Below are 24,260 nucleotides of genomic sequence, written 5' to 3' on the forward strand. Positions count from 1 at the left end.
TAGCAGTTCATATTTTGTAAACTCATAGAAGCATGAATTCATGCTATTTACCCTAAGCAAGTTGGCAGCCAGATTACTTGTGCCATGTAACTTAGAATACAAATTAATTTCTAGCCACATGTATTTTCAAACCCATTATAGCCAGGTGCCCCCTGACCTCCTCTAAACATGACTTTATAGATGTATCAGTCTTAACCCATTGGCGCCGACTTACGAGGGTTACTCGTACAGCCGCTGCATGCCCGGCGGCCGACTTACGAGTGCCGCTCGTGTCACCGCTAGGCAGCGCCTTTAGTTATTATTATTTTTCGCCCTTTTTTGTTTCTTCTTAATGTTTATAAATATCTTGCTTCTTTATTTGCGTATTTCTCATTTATTTTAGCGAATAACAAACAATTTTGTGTTGCCATGGAAACCACATATCACCAAAAATCAGCTGCGGTAAGGTAAACAAACAATTAAAAAAAAATGTTATTACAGTACACAACCTTTTACACAACTTTTGATTTTTCTACGTAGGGAATCGATTCAACTTTATAATAGTAGTGTTATTTGGTGTCTGGATTAATCTTGGAATTAGTATATCAAGTTTACTTTCAAAATATTGTTTTTAAAATTTTTATTTTTATAATCTTTATATTTATATTTTTTTTAGTTTAGAACTTTGACTATCCAATTACCACTTTTCTGTAGATAATTTTACTGTGAACAAAATGGTGAAAGAATTATTAATTTATTACCTAAGGTTTTCTTTCTATATCAGTTAAGAGTAAAAGTCTACAAATTCGGTAAAATTAATTGCCGCCAGAGGCTGCTGCAGGTAGCGCATTAATTCCTTCCCCAATGGGTTTAGCTATTGCTTCACTTGCCTTAGATTGTCGCGTTGCAAATTTAAGCATTCTACACGTGACAGTTGGTGGCTCCATTAGCAGCAGAGTACGAACTACAATCTGCAGCGTGCTCACATGCACGGTGGCTCCACTAGCAGTTTAGTGTAGCGCCGAGGTAAACGTGGCACTGGATCATGCCGCAAATTAACATTCGTAGTGTTGTTATCAGTGTACTTTTAGCAAGACGGCCAATCACGACAGCGAAAATGGTGTACCCATCCAATATTAAGCAACAGAAAGTCCCAAGGAATGTTCCACACATCCCATACCAAACTAAAAAAGTATTCTGACAAGTTTTTTTTATATTATCAAATTCTCAAAACTCTTTTGATTACTTAATAGAAGCAGTATCAGCACGTTTGAAGAAGAAGGATACCAAACTAAGAGAAGCAATTAATTGGAGTAGAGGAAAAGCTTTCAGTGACATTAAGGTAATTTTTAGTGTACTCTGATACATTTTACAGTGAAACCTCGCTACAACAAGTCTCGGTTTGTCGAATTACTCTATTTCTAAGATTGAGACAAAGCCAAGAACCCAAAAAAATATGAATACAAATCCTCTTCATCTCATATGTCTAGATTGCGTTAGGCTATAGTGTAAAAGTGAAAATTTAAAAACGTACGTTTTCATGTCCCTGGCCTTTTACTTCGTATATACTGGATTTGTAGTTTATTATTATGTGTTTTAATATTTTTTGGGATGGGGGCAACATGTTACACACATTTATTTGGTTTTAAATAGGTTCTAGGTATTTTTTTCGTATTTTTAAAGTCTCAAAATTCACGACCATGACGTGTCCCTAGGGTACATTTTCCAACTTTCACGCTGTTTTTAGACTAATTATTCATGCCGAAATATATAAAGCCATATTTTTATGTCATCAATGGTTATTAAACTTACAAGAAAGGAGCATATTATAATTTTATTGTCATTGCAAACTGCCTACCATGACAAAATAAGTCTGTCCCTCGATTTGGCGTCACGACCATTTGGGAAAAATTTTCAACTTTGGAGCACGACAGTGGCAAGCCTGGTGTCGATGGAGTCAGTTGGTTTTAGAGACTAGTTCGAGGTGTACGTCTGGATTGTAGTGCCGGTCGTTTGGAGTTGAAAGGAGGAATTACAAGATTAATAATGGAAAGATTGTGTTTTTTGTAATTTTGGTGTGTCCATGACCGTACGCAGTCATTCGATGAAGTAGACATGGTGTTAATTTTTGTTTATAAGATATTTCAATTGCTAGATTAACCTAGAAGTCCACTTTGTATCCTCGAACATGAGGTGCAGGGCTACCAAATACCAAATAACACGTAATTTCACGACCAAAGTTTCACGACCATCGCGGGTTTTTTCACGACCAATCCAGCATTATAGATTATGGTGTGTTTGGTCGTGACAATAACTTTAATATAATTGTAATTTGAACAGTTTATTTCAATTGAAACACATATTTTTATTATAACTAACAGTATAATTGAAGGATTGTTTAGAAAGATTTAGATTATTTCAGAAAATTCACGACCGTACCGCTTGTCCCTGACCATCACGTTTATGATTTCTGTCATAAAAATTTCAAAAATTAAAATATCGTCATATTTCAAAGTTTTATACACAAAAGAAACACACCTCTATACAAACATAACGATTTTTCGGGTCTCAGGTAAGTTTTTTCGGAGTTATACACACTTAAAAAGATTTTATTGGCTTTTTTTCAATTTTTTGAGTTTTTTTATTTTTTTCTAGAGAGACCAAATATACCAAAAGCTCAGTGACCGTTTTATTGTATAATGGTCATAAAAGTAAATTAGTTTATAGCAAAACATAGTTATAAAAACAATATTAACTATTTTTAATATTCATTTAAACGTCTGTTATGGTCGTGACAGGATTTTGTGTTTTTCCACTAAAGATGCTCTTTTTTTAAAAAACTACCAAATTAAGATATTGCGTTACCATGGACATTTTATGAAACTTCAAATGTTAATAAAATAAAATTAATAATAAAAGTTTTGAAAAAAGGGGGAAAAATTTGCAAAGTGCTTTTCCTGAAAACGTACGTTTTTAAATTTTCACTCGTAAACAAAACAAAGAATCAGCAGTTTAGGTGTGTTCACGACCTAAACACAGAAAATGGAAAAAATTCAGATGACAACTGATCAAATAAGTGCGCAGTATTTAACAGATTTGATTAAAGTAGCTAAATGAGGTTATTTTCCTACAGTCCCCCAATAAAGTGGGCCTCCTTGCACTGATTATAGTACAGAAGCTGCTAATTTCTGAATTTACTCATTTTTCCTACAGTTACCTAACAATGTAGGCTACATGTTCTCTCACTGATTTGAGAAAGCAAAGTGGCCAATTCGCTCATCAGTGAGGCAATGTTAACATTGTCTCACTCTTATTACTTTTGGTCAGCTGTTGTACTGTTGTATTTGTCACTTCACATTAAATGTCATATTAAAAGTTCACTTCTGTGTAAAAATATGTTACGTTTCTTTACCAATTTATTTGTTTTATAGTAACTGTGGGAAAAATATAATGTGCAACTCGAGTGCAAAGTGCAATTGCCTCACTCGAGAGAAATCCTTAGGAATGGTTTCTCGACTTTTCTTAGATTTAAGTTCCTCACTTTGCTCACTAGTTGCACAAATAACTATTTCCACATTTACTTTGTCATACACCAGTATTCCAACCAAACAACACAAAAGAGCTTGCTTTTATTTGAAGATTCTATTTTTTTAGACTATGCCGTTTAGAGCAAAATATGTCCCCAACAAAAATCATCTACAATAAACTGTGTACAAGCTGTAAGGGTGTATGGTGTATGTTTCCGTTAAGATTTGATTTGACATCCTTTATGGGTCAGATGAATACAGTATATATGTTTTATCTATGGTATTAGATAAACCATACTGCTTGGTTAGTCTATGGTATGACTGTTAGTGTTAGCCCTGTCCGGTGGCGCTAAGTTCGTGTTTTTGTTTACAATTTGTTTCTTTTGTTACTTCCAGCTATTAAAAACCTATTTTATTCAAAAGAAAGGGTCTAATTAACAATAACCCGTCCCCGTCCCCGTCCCCTAGTTTTGTAATCAAACAGCTAAGAACAAATCATGAAACTTACCGGTACCTTAAAATAATATGAATGAAAATCCTTAGACACTAGTGCCTATAGTGTCACCAACATGAACTAGATACGAAAAATGAGCTTGAATCAACAATGGTATGAGAACCATTTCTGGTTTTGGTTAGTCTGTCGTGGCTGTGGTAATACACATGTATTTAAGGAATATTAAATTATACAACAAGTAAAATGTTATAATTTTATCTATGGTTTTATAGTCTATGCTAGTTCCCAATTACCGTTATTCTTATTATTTCTTCTGTAACTGTAATCAAATAATTGGCTACAAAATATGATATGGGACGGTTGAAAGTTCATAAATAAGTTATGTCACAATAAAGACAAATGATTCAAGTCGACCGCATCCTGCATTTATTGTACGTTATTTGGATTATGAGCCGTTGTTATTAGGATCATGAGCCGTTGTTATTAGGATCATGATCCGTTGTTATTAGGATCATGATCCGTTATGTGAATCATGATCCGTTGTTATTAGGATCATGATCCGTTGTTATTAGAATCATGATCTGTTGATGTTTGAATCATGATCCGTTATTTGGATCATGAACCGTTGTTATTAGGATCATGTAAGTACCTATAACAGTATTTTACTTGGCAGTTATCTCTGGTGTTATTCTTGTCATTTCTTCCATATAACCATTGAGTATATAAGGTACATACGTGTATACTCAATGATATAACTCTAGAGATAAGCATTTATTCATTCCTCTTTTACTCTATGAAGAGACGTTTTAGTAGTGTCTGCCTTTGACAAACTTCTCCATTTCCTTTCTTTGGAACATCCACGATGTCTCCTGTGAGTATATAATTTTATTTTCATCATTTCGATCTAATATTGTTATTTATAAATAAATAACCGTTAGTTCTTGAATTGTTGAATTAATGGAGATATTTTTAGCCCTTAAGAAGTTTGTGTTATGAGAATATTCGCCTGTAAATACTCATGTCGGTCCCAGAGACAAATGTCCCGATTTTACTGCAATATGAGCATTATAATGAATTTTCTTGAATATGTATGATTTAATCCTAGTCAAAACATTATCAAGATATCTAATTGATACCAATAATCTCTCCTTTTGCCACCTAACAAGTGATGAAAATGGATAACATTCATGTCGGCTCTCCCTCTAATCAGTTTGTTGAGGTTATACAGAGGACCCTATTTGCAAACTCTTCAAAATAGGCTACAGTAACTTATTCTATAGGCCATATATATATATATATATATATATATATTTTAAATCATACCGGTACAGCTTTTTTTAAAATCATGAATCGCTCTGTAACCTGAAGCTAAATAATATAAACCTAAAATAAACCTGAAGCTCTGTAGGCCTAGGCCTATTTTGATTTGATTGATGTTTATGGGCCATGACAACAGGCTGCTGATAAGTTAAATAGCCTATTGAGTTAAGCTAAGTTAGTGCTGAGGATCAAAAAATTGTAAACCAAGTTAGTTCACACCCCACTTTTCTGTTATAGGCCTACTTAACTACCAGCTGATTATTTTTATTTTATTTTTTATTTTGCTTCCAACGGTAAAAACAAACCAATTTACAATTATATGTTTATATAATGCTTACTTTATGTTCCTATAACTAAGGGTCAAGCCAAACATGCAAAGGGGCTTTAAGAATCTACTTAATGAGAGAACTTGACGAGACAACAAGAACAACAACTAAAATCTGAGCAATGTTGACTAACAATGATAAATCTTTGATATAATTAACATTGAATAAAAATGTGTAGCCAACAAAGATAACAAAAATAATAACAACAACAGGCTAAGTTACTTATAATGAGGCTGTTCTAATCTAACCTAACCTATCATGCTGTATTTGAGTCAATGTGGGGAGAAAACTAAAATGTAGCCCCAAAATGTAATTCTAAAGTCTTAGCTTACTTAAGGCTAAGTTGTATAGCTTATATTTAGATTTTTTGAGCGGAGCGAGCGAAGCTCTTTGGGATCAACTTCAATGCAACAAATAGAGAAACATCACTCAATAACGGCTGAACGCATTTCAGCCAAACTTAACAAAATTACCTAGAGTAATAGTGAGATGGTTTTTAAACAAACAAATTTCAATTAGATAATGCTAATGCAATTTAAAACGAACTTAAAATTTCCAATTTTTAACATTAGGCTTATGGGACTAAAGTAGCCATATGACAGTTTTTTGTTTACAAGAAAAATGTAAACAAGAGAATCATAAGGTATTTCTGAACTTTCTAGACTTTTCTTTTAAACGTTTTTAAATCATTCCTATGATCTTAATAAAAAAGAAAATACCGTTAAAACATTTTTTTAAGGCGCCGAATTCACTACAAATTGCGAAAATAGACGGAACTAATTTCTCAATGCGCGGAGCATATCGCAGTGACTACTTACTCTTGGGCACCTATTTGTGTTGCCAGCTGATTAGAAACAGTCAATGTTAGAAATAAGGATTTAATCAATATATCGAACCGCATCGAAATCGATATTTAATCCGATAATACCTCAATGGTTATATTATGTTGAACTACATCGACGATACAGTAAGTTACTTATTAATAAAACACAGATTGAACACTGATCTAATTTAGGCATGTGGAGAAGGTAGGTCGGGGTTTATGAGTATTTGTGACTACATTAAGTGTTTTGAAGTAAAGTTAGATTAGGAAGGTAAAGTGTAGGTTATGGGTAGGTGATTGGTTTATTTATTTGTGTTGCACCATATATTTTTTTTATTTTTTGGAATAGTTGGTTAAACGGGGAATCGATTTCAAAAATGCTTGCATATATTAAGGTCTTAACAAACCATCTACAGTATTCTAGCATTGACTTTATATAAAGTCAATGATACTAGCAAATTACTACATAGCCTACAGACCAAAAGAAAAGAACATTTGGATTTGGACCTTTGACCATAGCAAAACTAACATATAATTTATGAAATGTGAAAAGTTGTATATCATTAAATACTATTCTGCCAATTAATAATTGTTTGGCAAATCCTCATTTTAATGGCTCGGCTAAAAATGGAATCTGCATTTTGTGAAACAGTAATTTGGTAAAAATTCAGTAATTTCAAATGTTTATAACAGTAGCATATCCTATATAAATACTGTTATTTGATTGCCAAGCCACGGACTATACATACGTCCAGTTACAGCCGTAATAATAAGTAAATAATTAATTACCTGGGCTTATAGAAGTACACTTTTAACCACGGTATTTATAATTGTCTAGGGCTGTCCAATGGTTTTATTAAGGCCAGTATTAAAATGCCGTCTCTAAATCGTCCCAATAATGGTAGAAGGCCTACATTCCAGTTACATTACAATCATATCCTCCATCAAGAATACTTGGTATTAACAATCATAAACAATTTCCAGCAAAGAAAGCTGAGTTTAACCGATTGCAATGGTTGAAATGAAGACCAATGTTTATGTTGCACAGTTGAATTTAAATGTCAAATTTCCCCTCCTGATGTTATACTTTAATACTCGTTATTTGAATAGTTACTGTTTTTTTATACTTAAATACTTTAACCGATTATAAGGGTGAAAAATGAAGTCCAATGTTTTTGTTGTAGGCTACAGTTAAATTTGAATGTTAAATTTCCTTTCTCTTTTTTATACTTGAATGCCCTTTTTGGATGTTAATATCAGATTCCCTCTACTGTAATATTTTTCTGGTAAAAACTAAACTACCATAATGCACTTCTAGAAGAGGTATCTGAATAACAAGGTGTAGTTAAAACAAATTTGAATTATTATAATTTGTATCAATAAAACAAGCATTAGTGTATCTATTGACTTTTTTACATTTAGTTACTTATACAAATATCAAATCACGTTTGTTCCGCTCAACTGGCTTTCACCTCTCTGAAAGCAATCCTAGTTAATTGACATGTTTGCTTTTGGGAGTAGGCCTACAATTTTGATCTGTGCTAGGGTACAGTTTCTTAACTAGGATACGCCAATATTGATTGAAACTATCAAATTGAAAATATTGATTAATAATCGATATTTTAAAATCTTATCTAATATAAAATTAAACTATCATAACCTATCCTAACAAACCAAACTTGCTGAAGGTGAAAAATTTGCATGAAGGTTTACTAATCAAATCGATAGTTTCAATCAATAATAGCGTAGCCCAGTTAAGAAACTGTACCCCTGTGCGAACTTACCCTAATAACCTATCGATTGAAAATATCAATTCAATTTAGTAAATCTTCATTCAATTTTTGGTAATTATTTAATAGGCCTAACTTATACCTAGGTGCCTCCAAACAAATTTTAAAGCACTGCAAGCTGAATGGACCCACCCTGAACATGAGCAGCACCCTGTACCAGAGCTGTACGGCTTAGCCCCAATCTGTACCTCGTGGGAATTTATAAACATAAACTCAAATTCTATCAGTTAACCAATCATCGCTAATAACTAAATGAGAGCTAAAGAGATGTAGTTTATTATGATCTCACAGTTAAGTTAATAGACTGCGATAAAAGCTACTTCACTGACTTTTTATTTAGTAGGCCTACCCTACTGGACGAAAATTAGAAGCAAGTGAGTAGAAACATGTTTTTTTACTGAAACATTGAAACTAGCACACATAGCAAAACAATGCATATACTGTAAACTTGCGCATTCTGCTGCTAGATAGCAGCACTTATTGGGATCACCTAGCTTGAATTCTAGGCCAAAAAATGGGTGTACGGTTAGCCCCGCTCTCCCCTATATGTCCGTAGATGCGATAACTTGAGTAAATTTTGTCCGATTTTAATGAAATTTGGCTTAAAGGTGTAAAGCGGAATAAACTTGAGAATGAGTTCGCGAACTAGCATCATCGGACCATGGGAACGGGGTTTTATGGGGGTTTTATGGGTTGTATAAAATGGTTTTTCTCTTTTTTGACCCTCAAAACAAAAAATTTCCCAGTTTCTCTCCAGATCTTTTTAACGAGCTTAAAAATATAAATAATTTAGTAGGCCTATATCAAAGTGTTTTTGATTGGTTATTGGTACTGTAACAGAGAAAGTTAAAAATTGTAAATTTAAAATTCCCATGTTATTCTTATGGAGAATATTTTAAAATGTTGTAACTTTACGGGGGTTTTATGGGTTGTATAAAATGGTTTTTCTCTTTTTTGACCCTCAAAACACAAAATTTCCCAGTTTCTCTCCAGATCTTTTTAACGAGCTTAAAAATATAAATAATTTAGTAGGCCTATATCAAAGTGTTTTTGATTGGTTATTGGTACTGTAACAGAGAAAGTTAAAAATTGTAAATTTAAAATTCCCATGTTATTCTTATGGAGAATATTATAAAATGTTGTAACTTAGTTTGCTTGTTTATATATTTTGATCCAACTTGGCAAATTTATTTATTTTATACTAAGCCATTAATATTTTACCAAAAAATACACTTCATTAGTTTCCTTGTAGCGGCAAACCTAGGTACTCATTAAACGTAATGTTTTTAAAATAGATTTAGTTAAAAATCAATTCAGACAAATGGATATTCGCTTAGTCGGCAGGTTTGCTGCGGTGGGTGTATTTTTAACTTCAAATTATAGATAAATGGGAGGATGCCTACTAAACTTAATGATAGGCCTAACTAATAAATAAAAATAAAATAAAAAAAATCCATTTTAGCAAATTTCCCATAATAGGGAATATTTAAGCTACCGGTATTTTTTTTGCTGTAATGTGAAACGGTTGCAAAACTGCATCGCCAAACGTGTTGTTGCCGGTGAGTTTTCGCTCTCGTTTTATCTGCGATTTATTAAGTTTACTAAATTCCTTATTAGGTATTTAAATTGTATTGTTAGAGAAATGTGTGTGTGTAGCCTATATTACAGTAATCTTCATGCATTTTATTATGCATGAATATTTACTAAATAGTGTGATACCCTATTGTGTTTAAATGAAAGGTTGTATTTTTCTTGTGGTTGTATTTATGCAGTTTTCCGTTTATTATGTTATTATGCCCCTAACACGTAAAAACAAAAATTATTAGGTAGGCCTACCCACCGTGTTATACATTTTTATGTAGGTAATTGAATACACTTCAAGATGATTAGGCTATGTTGGTTTGGAGCTAAAACATTTGGTACTTAAAGTTTTTTACTAAATACTAAGTATGAACTTTTTTCACAAAATCGCTAAAATATAATAACATTATTTTATTTATAGGCCTAAATAAATAATTATTTTACCATAAACTTGATGACTTTTTGGATTCACTTCATTAGCTTTATAAACATCTACATATATCATTATTAGTATACACATATATTATATAAATTTGTACAACACATACTAACACTGTACGGTTTTCAATTTTTTCCCAAAAAGAATGGATCAAATCTACAGCTTAGTATACGTGTTATTGAGGGTCGTAGGAAAGTCAAGTATGGCTTATTTAAAAGCTGACATCTTTCAGTTTTTTTTAGTATGATTCAACAAAAACCAGCTGTTTATTGTTGTGAGCACGCTTGAATTTTCAAAGCATAAACAAACCTCACAGTTGCATTATGAATGTGCAGTTAAAAGCACAGTGCCTCAAAAGCCTCATTGAGACTTAATCAGTGGTTAAAGTACAAAGAAGATTTCGGACTGTATACAATGTAAATCCACCATCCAGAAACAGTATCCAGCAATGTTACAGGCAGTTCAAGGATTCTGGAAATATCGGCCATAAAAAAGGTTACGGTAGGCCTCTACTGTCGAATGAAGCTGTTGACAGTATTTGAGATGCATATCTTCAAAGCCCAAGAAAGTCACTTCGAACTGCTGAACGTGAGTTAAATGTATCTAGATGTAGTATTCTCTGAGTTCTTCACAAGATATTAGACTTTAGAGCAAACAAACTTCAAGTTTTGCTAGAGTTGAAACCAAATGACAAACAGCTTCGTAAAGATTTTGCGATTAATGTGCTGGATAAAGTTGCTGAAGACGACCAGTTTTTGAAAAGAATGTTTTCTCTGATGAAGCAACATTCCACACTTCCGGAAACGTAAACAAACATAATGTGAGGATTTGGGGTTCACAAAGACTGTATTTTGTTCGTGAACATGTAAGAGACAGTCCCAAAGTGAACGTCTGGTGTTGATTGCTTATGACACGTTAATAGGCCCTTTGTTCTTTCATGAACAAACAGTTACTGGAAAGTGTACCTCAACATGTTGGAGAACTATGCCTATCCTCAATTATTAGAGGCTTTCCAACCAAACGTGATATTACAGCAAGATGGAGTCACAGGATGAAACCTTCACAGACAGTTGGATTGGTTGCGGCGGTCCCATACGGTGGCCTCCTAGATCTCCAGACCTTACGCCTTGTGATTTTTTTGTATGGGGATTTGTGAAAGATCAAGTGTATAACTTGTCGATCTCAAACTTAGATGAACTTTAAGCAAAGATAAGGGAAGCCTTTCTTGGAAAAATATCCAATGAAATGTGACACAATGTGTGGTCTGAGCTTGAAAACTGCCTTGACTTTCTCCGAGCGAACAACGGAGAACATGTATTTAAGTTAGGCGGTAAAATCATGTTAGGAAAAACTTAGAATGTTATAAGAAATAAAATGTATATAACTACCTGTAACATGTATATACATGTATATTATTAAATGTAATAATATGTGTATTTACTACCTTTTTATCTTTAACAATAAAGTGTTCATGTCAGTTTACTTTTGATCCATTCTCTTTGGGACGACCTGTATTTAGCCCCAAAAACTTATTAAAAAAAGATTTTCCTAAGATGTTATATATTTATATGTAGGGAATTAGATTGTCTACAAAATGTATATAATGAATTTCCTATAAAAAATATGTAGGCTAGAAAAAATTTTACCAAGGCCGCTTATGAAATTAAAATTTTTTTTTTTTCACTTTACCGAAAAAATTCAATGTTTAAATTATTATTATACTTATTACTATTCCTAGATTCTCCTGTTCTTTCCGAACAAAATGAATATAAGGTTGGCTAGGTGTACTTGTACGGTTGCATTTTGACAAATTTTCAATTAAAGGTCTACAATGTAGATACCTTAATCTAATCGTCATAAATAGTTTCCACACTCCGGACAGCTCGCCTTGACTACTTCCTTCACCACTTCCTACGTCGCCGACCTGTTTCCTTCCCTTCCAATAGCATTTTAGGATTGCAGATACCTTAATCTAATCGTCATATACAGTTCCCAGACTCCAGACTGCTTGACTTTACTACTTCCTTCACCACTTCCTACCTCGTGGACCTGTTTTCCTCCCTTCCCATATAATTTTAGGAATGCAGATACCTAAATCTAATTGTCGTAAACAGTTTCCACACTCCGGACAGCTCGCATTGACTACTTCCTTCACCACTTCCTACGTCGCGGACTTGTTTCCTTCCCTTCCAATAGCATTTTTGGATTGCAGATACTTTAATCTAATCGTCATAAACAGTTCCCACACTCCGGACAGCTCGCCTTTACTACTTCCTTCACCACTTCCTACGTCGTGGACCTGTTTCCTTCCTTCCCATAACATTTTAGGATTGTAGATACCTTAATCTAATCGTCATAAATAGTTTCCACACTCCGGACAGCTCGCCTTGACTACTTCCTTCACCACTTCCTACGTCGCCGACCTGTTTCCTTCCCTTCCAATAGCATTTTAGGATTGCAGATACCTTAATCTAATCGTCATATACAGTTCCCAGACTCCAGACTGCTTGACTTTACTACTTCCTTCACCACTTCCTACCTCGTGGACCTGTTTTCCTCCCTTCCCATATAATTTTATGAATGCAGATACCTAAATCTAATCGTTGTAAACAGTTTCCACACTCTGGACAGCTCGCATTGACTACTTCCTTCACCACTTCCTACGTCGCGGACCTGTTTCCTTCCCTTCCAATAGCATTTTTGGATTGCAGATACTTTAATCTAATCGTCATAAACAGTTCCCAAACTCCGGACAGCTCGCCTTTACTACTTCCTTCACCACTTCCTACGTCGTGGACTTGTTTCCTTCCTTCCCATAACATTTTAGGATTGTAGATACCTTAATCTAATCGTCATAAATAGTTCCCACACTCTGGACAGCTCGCCTTGACTACTTCCTTCACCACTTCCTACGTCGCCGACCTGTTTCCTTCCCTTCCCATATAATTTTAGGAATGCAGATACCTAAATCTAATCGTCGTAAACAGTTTCCACACTCCGGACAGCTCGCATTGACTACTTCCTTCACCACTACCTACCTCGTGGACCTGTTTTCCTCCCTTCCCATATAATTTTAGGAATGCAGATACCTAAATATAATCGTCGTAAACAGTTTCCACACTCCGGACAGCTCGCATTGACTACTTCCTTCACCACTTCCTACGTCGCGAACCTGTTTCCTTCCCTTCCAATAGCATTTTAGGATTGCAGATAGCTTAATCTAATCGTCATAAACAGTTCCCACACTCCAGACAGCTCGCCTTGACTACTTCCTTCACCAGTTCCTACGTCACGGGCCTGTTTCCCTCCCTTCCCATAGCATCAAAGGATTGCAAATACCTCCATCTAATGGTTATAAACAGATCCCATACCCCGAACAGCTCGCCTTTACTACTTCCTTCACCACTTCCTATGTCGCGGACCTGTTTCCTTCCCTTCCAATAGCATTTTAGGATTGCAGATAGCTTAATCTAATCATCATAAACAGTTCCCACACTCCGGACAGCTCGCCTTGACTACTTCCTTCACCACCTCCTACGTCGCGGACCCGTTTTCTCCCTTCCCATAGAATTTTAGGAATGCAGATACCTAAATCTAATCGTCATAAACAGTTTCCACACTCCAGACTGCTCACCTTTACTACTTCCTTAACCACTTCCTACGTCACGGATCTCAAGCTATTGTCGTCATTTGATTATATTTATGATCCATACCGTTTCTGTTCTAATGTCTGTGGAATAATGCTATCAGCTATTTCTTTATCTGGTGCATTCAAAAGTCAATAGCTGATCTTATGTCTTTGTGTATGTGTCAAATACTGCTTCCATAAGGATTACATTGAATCTTTGAGACCCAGTGGGGCGGATTCCTGAGAGTCTTTTTTAACGCCATATAGATGTTGGCACTCACCGATATGCTCTTTATCACCATGCAAAATTTGAAAACGATTGATTCAGCCGTCTAGGAGGAGTTTGCGTATTACAAAATGCATAAGAGTCGACGTATAAGAGCTTCGCTCGCTCCGCTCAACAAGGATTTTAGTAAACTTTATAAATCACGGATAAAACGAGAGCGAAAACTCACATGAGCAAATTTATAGGTACCATTAACATCTAAGCTAATCAAAGTAATCTATTTTATATAACTCCTGGACTAGTGTTTGACAATGGGGCCAAAGCATAGGCCTATACGTAACACAGTCAATATTGGAGTTCCAGGACTAACTACTGTATTCAGTTGAAACTATGAATTTATTCAAATAAATATTCAAACTATCACTTAAATTGAGTAAAACAGACTAATTTCAAAAATCATTTTTTCAGGTTGCAGGGAAGAAAGAAAAAGCAGCCGCACCAGCTGCGGGCAAGAAAACCACAGCAGCGGCAGGAGGAGCTGCAAAGTCAGCAAGCACTGCAGCTAAGCCAGCTGCAGCAAAGAAACCAGCCACAGCTCCGGCTCCTGCTGCTGCGAAGAAACCAGCACCAGCTGCTGCACAGCCTGCAGCTGCCAAGAAGGGAGCCGCTGCGCCTGCTGCGGCAACCAAGCGTCCAGCGACTGCAGCAGCTCCTGCGGCTCAGAAGAAACAAGCTACTGCTGCCCCTGCTGCGGCCAAGCCTGCAGCGGCACCAGCAGCTAAGCCTGCCGCAACCAAACCTGCCGCCAAGCCCGCTGCTGCTGCAGTGAAGAAGCCTGCAGCTGCGCAGAAGAAGCCAGCATTGAATGCTGTCAAGAAACCGCCCCAGGGTATGAAAAAGCAGAGTGTCCGTGGTAAAGGGCAGAAAAAGAAAAAAGTGTCACTCAAGTTTATTATCGACTGCACCCACCCATTCGAAGACAACATCATGGATGTGGCCAACTTTGTAAGTTTATAGTTATAGGCTACTAGCTCAATTCTCATAATTTAATACCAAACTTAGTCTAGCCTAATTAAGTAAGACAATACCTGGCCTCTAACTTAAGGTTTAACGAGCAACTAATAATACTACGCAAGTTCTTCTTTAACTTAACTTTAAGGAATACAGGGTGATTGATATAAGTGAGCCAGCTGTTTTATTCTAAAACTATAAGAGATATCAAAAAAAGCTAAACGGTAAGTGCCTTGGATTTTTTATTTTAAAAATCGTAATCAAGTCGGAAAAATATTATAGCTGCCATTTTCCCAATATGGCCACCAACTTTAATTTTTCTTGTGGAACATTCTGTATTTTATGATGTATTCCGGTAGAAAATGTTATTTTAAGACAATTTTACTCTTGTGTTTTTTTTTTTTTTTTTCATAAACCTAACTGTTTCAAAGATAATAATGGTTAAAGTTTTGAAATTTCGGCATGAGAAAGAGTTTCGATAAAGGCCTAAAGCAAACATGCCAGGTGTTTTATTCGAAAACTATTCAAAACTTCACAACTTTGACTTTAACCATTATTATCTTTGAAACAGTTAGGTTTATGAAAAAAAAACACAAGAGTAAAATTGTCTTAAAATTACATTTTCTACCGGAATACATAATAAAATACAGGGTGTTCCATAAGAAAACCCAAAGTTGGCGGCCATATTGGAAAAATGGCGACTAAAATATTTTTTTTTTACTTGAAAAAATTTTTTAAATAAATAATCCAAGGCACTTACCATTTAACTTTTTTTATAGGCCTATCTCTTATAGTTTTCGAATAAAACAGCTGGCACACTTTATTTATTTATTTGTTTACAGTATAACACCATTTTTACAGGGTTGACATTACAGGGTTGACATGCTGATACAGATACAATATTGAAAGATTAAGATTAGATGAACGAAAAGTGATGAATGAATGAAGGTGAAATGTGAAATACAATTGCTTAGCCTAATTAACTTATATCAATCACCCTGTATACAACTTAAGGTTTTAAATAGGCCTATTTGTAATATTTGGGGTTTATTTAAAACTATTGCCAATGTATTTTTAATTCAGCAAAAAAAATTTTAATTACATTAACTCATTGGCGCCATACAAAGTCAGGCCAGCTCACATTGTTAGCGGTTTGCACAGTCCAATTTAAGCTTAAACTTGTAAATGTTGGTCTGTATAGTGATTAGTTAATAACATTTTAATGAACTTTTATTGAATTTTTCTTACTAATGGAAGAATCTATTACCGTAGGGTGGCATGGCAAGACTTAGACCCGGGACTGGTTTACTTCTCCACTTTTAGGCTATGTCCCCAGAAATAAATAACTAAGGAATTGTAAGAAAAAAGATCTTTTTTCCTTTGTGTTTTTTTTTTTAGGATAAATTGAAGGATTTATAAAGCAAGCTCTCCAAACCCATCTGTTTTGTGGATGTACCAGAAATCAAGCACGTCCCTTCCGCACCAAAGTTGGAGACACCAACCACTGAACTAGCAACATACGGTACCCTTATATATCTTTATCCTTTGATGAAAGGGATCACTCATCATGTACTATACTTGTAGAAATGTTATTATTTGATTCCAATTTCTGTTTTAGGAGAAATATCTACAAGAGCGTATCAAAGTCAATGGAAAGACAAACAACTTTGGCAATGCAGTCAGTCTAGAGCGACTAAAAATGAAAGTAGCCCTAAATTCAGACATCCCATTTTCAAAAAGGTAAGTGTCACTTGAGCTAGAGCAAAGTCAAAGTTGACCGAGAAAAATTTGATCTTGTTTTTCTCCCAATTTCAACCTATTTTCTTTACTTAAGTTAAATGAACGAAAACCATATATTCTGTGCCTTTTTTCATTCCATCATCAGTAATTAAAGTCCTTAAATACTTATCTTGAGTTTCCTTTTCATGTTTGACATCGGCACCTGTATCACTTGTAGAGCTTTTTTCTTTTGCTTCTACACCCATTTACTGTACACACAACAATCATTAATAAATCTCTTCTAATTATAATCTGTAATTAGAATATGGGATCTGACCATAATAAAACCTTAGTAAATCATGCTGCGTTTGGGCCAGCTACATAAAAATTTATTAGGAGCAGGCGTGAGTATTCAGCGCTTGTGTGGTGGGTTGTTGGTGGCATGGGCATTTGATTTTAGGATTTGTTGCATTTTTATTTTATCATGTTTACAGTAAGCTAGGCTTATGTTATTATCAGTTTATTTTTTTTTACTGACTGAAATAAGTTGTTTAATTTATTACTTAGTGGTTTTGGTGGTATTAACTTAGTTTCTTTGAAAGAGTCACCTTTTGTAGCCTCTTAACATATTTTATTGTCCCAAACTCCAACTTACCCCAAATCTGTTCTACTTTATGTGCATTACAAATAGGCTAGGTCATATGTACGAGGGCTATCCAGAATGCGCGCGGATCTCGTACCAACTCAGTCGGCGTCCAGCCGTGACAAAGGGGGCATACTCACATTGCCCGTTATTACTAATTTTAACTTAAGATGTGCGCTACGATTGAAAATCCCATCCGTTGTGGGTTCTTGATACAGTTTTAGTTGGCAAAAAGCCAAAAACTAGTGATGGGTCGGTACCACTTTTTCATTGTCAGAACCGGTACCTGTTCCCAACCAAAATCGATTCATTTTTAACTAGGCTACTTAATTGTTTTAATTTAAAATCAAAATATCCCTATTTCAATTTTTTAAACTGATTATTTTTAATTAGTGTAGGTTTATTATATACAGAGTGGTAGAAAAGTACCGGAACGGTTTAATATATTTTTTACCAATATCAGGGTGTCTAGTAGTCGGGAAAATCGGGAAAGTCGGGAATTAGTCTTGAATTTAAAAATGGTCTTGAAAAGTCGGGATTTAGTCTTAAATTTGATTTCAAAGTCGGGAATTTTTATGATTTTGCCGCGATCGCCGTCTTCCGTTTACGTAACCGCGATAGCCAATGATGATAGTCCTCACGGCCTCGGGAAATGTTCATGATTTTGTAGCGATCGCGGACGACGACGATGACGTTTCCGTGACCGCGGGAGATAACGATGAAGTTTCCGTGACCGCGGGAGCCGACGATGTTGTCAACAGGGCCGCGGGAAATGTTAATAATTTTGCCGCGATAGTGGACGACGACGATGACGTTTCCGAAACCACGGGAGACGACGATGACCTTTCCGTGACCGCTGGGGACGACGATAACGTTACCGTGACCGCGGGAGACGACGATGACGTTTCCGTGACCACAGGAGATGACGATGATGTTTCCGTGACCGCGGAAGATGACGATGATATCTGCTCGGCCGCGGGAAATGTTCATAATTATGTCGCGATCGCCGACGACGACGATGACGTTTCCGTGACCGCTAGAGATGTCGATTAAGTTTCCGTGACCGCGGGAGACAACGATGATGTCTACACGGCCGCGGGAAATGTTCATAATTTTGCCGTGATCGCGTACGTCTACGATAACATTTCCGTGACCGCGGGAGATGACAGTGATGTCTAAAAGAAAATGTTCATAATTTGGCCACGATCCCGGACGACGACGATGACGTTTCCGTGACTGCGGAAGACGACGATGATGTCTACACGGCCGCTGGAAATGTTCATGATTTTGCCGTGATCGAGGACGACGGCGATGACGTTTCCGTGACCGCGGGAGACGACGATGACGTTTCCGTGACCGCGGGAGACGACGATGACGTTTCCGTGGCCGCGGGAGATGACGATGACGTTTCCGTGACCGCGGTAGTCGACGATGAAATTTCCGTGACCGCGGGAGACAACGATGATGTCTACACGGCCGCGGGAAATGTTCATGATTTTGCCGCGATCGAGGACGACGGCGATGACGTTTCCGTGACCGCGGGAGATGATGATGACGTTTCCGTGACCGCGGGAGTCGACGATGAAGTTTCCGTGACCGCGGGAGACAACGATGATGTCTTCACGGCCGCGGGAAATGTTCATGATTTTGCCGCGATCGAGGACGACGGCGATGACGTTTCCGTGACCGCGGGAGATGACGGTGATGTCTAAACAGCCGCGGGAAACGTTCATGATTTGGCCGCGATCCCGGACAACGATGATGACGTTTCCGTGACTGCGGGAGACTACGATGATGTCTACACGGCAGCGGGAAATTTTTATGATTTTGCCGCGATTGAGGACTACGGCGATTACGTTTCCGTGACCGCGGGAGATGACAATGTCGTTTCCGTGACCGCGGGAGATGACAATGTCGTTTCCGTGACCGCGGGAGTCGACGATGATGTCTACACGGCAGCGGGAAGTGTTCATGATTTTGCCGCGATCGAGGACGAAGGCGATGACGTTTTCGTGACCGCGGGAGATGACGATGACGTTTCCGTGACCGCGGGAGATGACGATGGCGTTTCCGTGACCGCGGGAGTCGACGATGATATCTGCTCGGCCGCGGGAAATTTTCATGATTTTGTCGCGATCGCGGACGACGACGATTACGTTTCTGTGACCGCGGTACATGACGATGAAGTTTCCGTGACCGTGGGAGATGACCATGACGATGAAGTTTCCGTGACCGCGGGAGACGACGATGATGTATACACGGCCGCGGGAAATGTTCATGATTTTACCGTGATCGCGGACTACGACGATCACGTTTCTGTAACCGCTGCAGTCAATGATGATGTCTAAACGTACGGTACGCAGAAGATTTCATGATAAAAAAACCAAATTTGCTAGTTAGATTTTTTTATTGCTGCATTATTTCTTTACTTGAAAACACCACACTATCATAATACTACTTTATGACAAAGACAAAGAGTTGGTGTAGTATTATTTAGAAAATTTGGTTAGAAATAGCTATAAAAATTGGTATCGGTATCAAGAATCGAGAATCGATACATTTTGGTATCAACACCCACTAATTGTGGAAAAAACTAGTCTTGAAAAATCTGGAATTAGTCTTGAAAAGTCTGGAATTAGTCTTGAATTTTATAATGGAAATAAACTAGACACCCTGCAATATATGGTAGATCAAATAATGAGACTTGGTATATCAATAATAGCCATAAATGTCTACTCTTTTAAGCTATTATCACTTTTTTATCCCGTAAAGAGGACGGCCCACGAGGAGTCATACCAAATTTTTCTAAAATCTAATTAAAGGCCTTAGTTATTAGTAGAACATATTGCTTAAGGGATAAAAAAAGTTATAGTACCTTAAAAGAGTAGACATTTATGGCTATTATTGATATACCAAGTCTCATTACTGTATCTATATCGGTAAAAATACATTAAACCCATCCGGATTTTTACTACCACACTGTATTAAGGGATTAAGAAAATTTGGGCCTAAGTTAGGCCTATTTGTACAAAAAACACTTTAACAACCAACCAAACACATAAAAATCAAAACAATATACAGGGTGTTTCCGAATTGTCTGGATATATTTTGTAGACTTGTTCCCTAGGCTAAGACAAACATAAAACACCATATAAGTAGTAGGCCTACACCAGAACACCCGTCGTCTACACCAGACACAAAACTCTCTTCCTCACTGTCCGCAACCCACCACTCGAATGTCCGTTCTAGACTATCCTGAAAATCTAAGATACCTGAGGCTTATCAGAACTGATAAGTCAGGTCAAAGGGAGCTAGATCGCTTCGCCGCTGCCGCTTGTTAAAGTCCACAATAGGTGCACAGTTATAAAACAATATCTTACCCCACTAGGAAAAACGGCTCGTTACAACAACATTAGATCTACTAAAATATGATTTAACTACTTAGGTGTAGATCTTAATAAAGTAAAGTTTTATTCATATTTTTTTCCTGACTATACTACCTGGCTAATAGACAACACTTTACTTTATGCAGCTTCCCTCTAATTTCATTATTGCACACGATTTTCAATTAATTTCATATGTCACAGATATTAATCAATTTTGTTTCCAGGTACCTCAAATACCTTACAAAAAAGTACCTCAAGAAGAACAACCTGAGAGATTGGTTGAGAGTCGTCGCCAGTGGGAAGGATGTTTACGAGCTTAGGTACTTCCAGGTGAGTCTCCTATTACTCAACTGGATTTTTATTGTTCATTCGACTAATTATTATTCTATCTATTACTAGTGTATTGTAAATATAACTAGGTCTGTCAGTAGTCTACGAACTTGGTTTTTGTAATTTATTGTACTAATTGTATTTCTATATGTGGAAATTTAATTAAGCCAAGACAGTAAAATTACCTAATTCGTTGCTAAAATCACTGGATTCAAATGAACAAATGCTATGGAATATCATTGTGTATTCATGCGGGAGGTGTTCAGAAATTCACAAAATCAGCAATTTTTCAGTAGCTAATTAGGGCCTAAAGTTATAAAAAATAAAACGGCCACCATTAAAAAAAATTTTTATATGTTTATATTTTGCAAGCAGCTTACGGCTTCCTAAACCCATACAAAATTTTTTAAGGATATCTTAATAGTTTTTAAGATAAGGTATAAATATAAAAAAAAAATCAAATGGCGGGTGTCGCTAATCAGTTCATTTTTTGCTTAATTTTTGTTTTATTTGACCCAGTAAACTTTTTCTAAAATATATCTGCATAGATTTGGGACACCCAGATGTGCGCTCATTAGGCATACTTGTAAATATTTCCTTTTTTTTTAATTTCTTGTAAATATTTCCCTAGTGCTTCTTTGAATTTTCATGCAAAATTGGTGCTGTTGCCAATCAATACTGAATATTTATTTTATTGATGCCACAGTTCATGTTATTCTTTCTTTATGTTGTGGAGTTGCTGCAGCATGTTCCAGGGTGTCCAGCCTACCTGGAAACCGGAAAAACCGGGAATCTGATGTAAATGACCAAGAAAAAATCTGTAAATTGTGTCAATTTTGTAAAGAACCGAGAAATTCAAATGTTTAAATAATCGCCGAAAAATCCGGCCTAAATTACCGTTTTGCGTAATTAAAAATCGTGATTGCAGGAAACTATTGCTAATAAAGGTCATTGCAGCTAATGCAAGAAATATCACAGGCGTTGCTGCGATAACGTTAAATCATCACGGATGTTGCTGCGATCGCAGGAAATCATCACAGAGGTTGCTGTAATCGCAGGAAATCATCACGGAGGTTGCTGCTGTTTCGGGAAACTAAGACAGATGTTGCCGGGACTGCAGGAAATCATTCCAGATGTCACAATCGTGGGAAATCATTACACATGTTGCTGTGATCGTGGATAACCATCACAGATGATGTCGTGATTGCAGGGAATTATCATGGATGTTGCGCGATTGCGGAGAATCATCACTAATGTTGCCGCAAGTTTTTTTTTTGGGAAATTATCATAAATTTTCGATTGAAAGAATAAGATCATGGTTTTTGCTGCGATTGCAAGAACTTATCACGGAATTCACTGAAAGGTCTTAAAATTTACTTCTAGGTGTAAATAAACAAGAAAGTTTTGCTTATTTGGGTGGCAAGTTTTGTCCTGGAAATTATGAACCTGGAAAACCTGGATTTGTCCTTGAATTTTATTTTGATGGGACACTGGACACCCTGGTCTTTGCTATGCCTCCTGAAAATATTTACCATACAACTCATTACTCTGGAATTTTCTCTCAAATATTTTTTTAATTTTTGCAGATTAACAGTCAAGATGATGAAGACGATGAGGACAATGATTAAGAAGGTGTTTTATTCACAAGACTGTATTTATACTATGTATTGTGGATATGTTATCCAATAATAAACTTGTTGGATTCTTATATTTTTTAAGTTTTGATTGTCGTTTATTACAAACACTCAGTTTGATTTGAGTTTGTAGAGAATTTCCTTGCTTTCCTTAATTTTTTTATTTGATCCTCATGAAAAAAGTTCCAAGTTATAAGTCAGCTCTCTTTTAGTTTAATCTTTTGACACAGGATTTATTTTCAATATAGCCTAATCTTCATTTCACAGAGAAGTTGCAAATTTAGCTTGTTTAGTTATTTGCATTTTTCTCTAGTTCAGTAAACATTTAATGTTAAACAAAATTTTGCTCTAAAGTTTCAAACAAGGATCATCTTTATTTGCAACCATTGAGATTACAAAAATGGTGTCAGATTGCTGTGGTGTGAAAATAACAATAGCGTGGAATTATAATTTTGAGTCAGTTGTTGGTAAGATTATCATTTAAAAATTCTTTGAGTAAAACAGCCAGTCCAAAAGCCATGCTTTTATTGCTGATCTCAGCAAGTTCCCTCTCTTATCTTAACAACACAATCTAAACTACCATAAATGAGGGTTTTAATAATAGTCCAGTCAAATTAAACATAAAAAAGGGTCTTGCTTGCAAAAGGTCATGTAGTTCTAATTTTTTAGTATGTTGTTAGGACCTATACTACAAATAAGAAACCAAGTTTGCAGCTTCGAAAGACCTGTGCTACCGGCGTAGTAGCCAAAAATACGTAAAAATCAGACACTTTTTTCACTTTTTGCTAAATATCTAAAGTTTGAGACTATAACGACTCCAATACGTCCATTATCAATGGTTATACAACACTTTAAAAACGATAGAAATTTTCAAAAAATGAAAAAGTTTAGTCATGGTCTATTATTTTGTGTCATATTGTTAAAAGTACTCATCCAAAAAAAATCTATATGGAATTAAATGAAAGATAATTTAATTAGCTTTCATTTGAACCCCAGCAAGCACTTATAGCCCCAATGGTTAATTCAAAAACAGCAGATTTAACATAGAACATGAAAAACGGATGTTAGAACCAGTATAAAAATTATTTATCAATATCACAGTTTATTCTCCTGTTGCATGTAACCCAATCAGCTGTTAGTTGGTGACATTAATATAAACCAGCTGATCAGCTGGCCCCAGTGGACACATCTAGACCCAATGGTTCGTTCAAAAACGGCAGATAACATATAATGTAAGAAGGGGATTTTGCAGAAATGAAAGTAAACTATTTAACGGATCTGGAGGTAGTGACAATTTATTAAATAAAAAGAATAATTATATTACATTAGACTGACAAAAACCCAAGTATATTAGACAGTATTTAAAATTTTCTGACTTTCGCCGGCCTTGGTTCGGGAAAATGTTCAAATGCTTCGTTGCCGATGTTGGCCGGGTCAACCGATG

The 24,260-nt window shown here is 36.0% G+C and overlaps 1 protein-coding gene across 1 annotated transcript; it reads left to right on the forward strand.

The window, feature by feature from the left end:
* The first annotated feature begins 4,741 nt into the window (after nucleotides 1-4,741).
* Nucleotides 4,742-22,900, forward strand: LOC128990895 (60S ribosomal protein L22). Its single transcript, XM_054413538.1, has 5 exons — nucleotides 4,742-4,831; nucleotides 14,562-15,098; nucleotides 16,723-16,844; nucleotides 21,077-21,182; nucleotides 22,769-22,900. The coding sequence occupies exons 1-5, from the start codon at nucleotides 4,823-4,825 to the stop codon at nucleotides 22,808-22,810; spliced, it is 816 nt and encodes a 271-aa protein (XP_054269513.1). The 5' UTR covers nucleotides 4,742-4,822; the 3' UTR covers nucleotides 22,811-22,900.
* Nucleotides 22,901-24,260: the final 1,360 nt, after the last annotated feature.

This window comes from Macrosteles quadrilineatus, unplaced genomic scaffold (assembly GCF_028750875.1).
Source record: "Macrosteles quadrilineatus isolate MER2022 unplaced genomic scaffold, UCM_ALF_1.0 Scaffold_3__2_contigs__length_128488019, whole genome shotgun sequence".
NCBI classification, from domain to species: Eukaryota; Metazoa; Arthropoda; class Insecta; order Hemiptera; family Cicadellidae; genus Macrosteles; species Macrosteles quadrilineatus.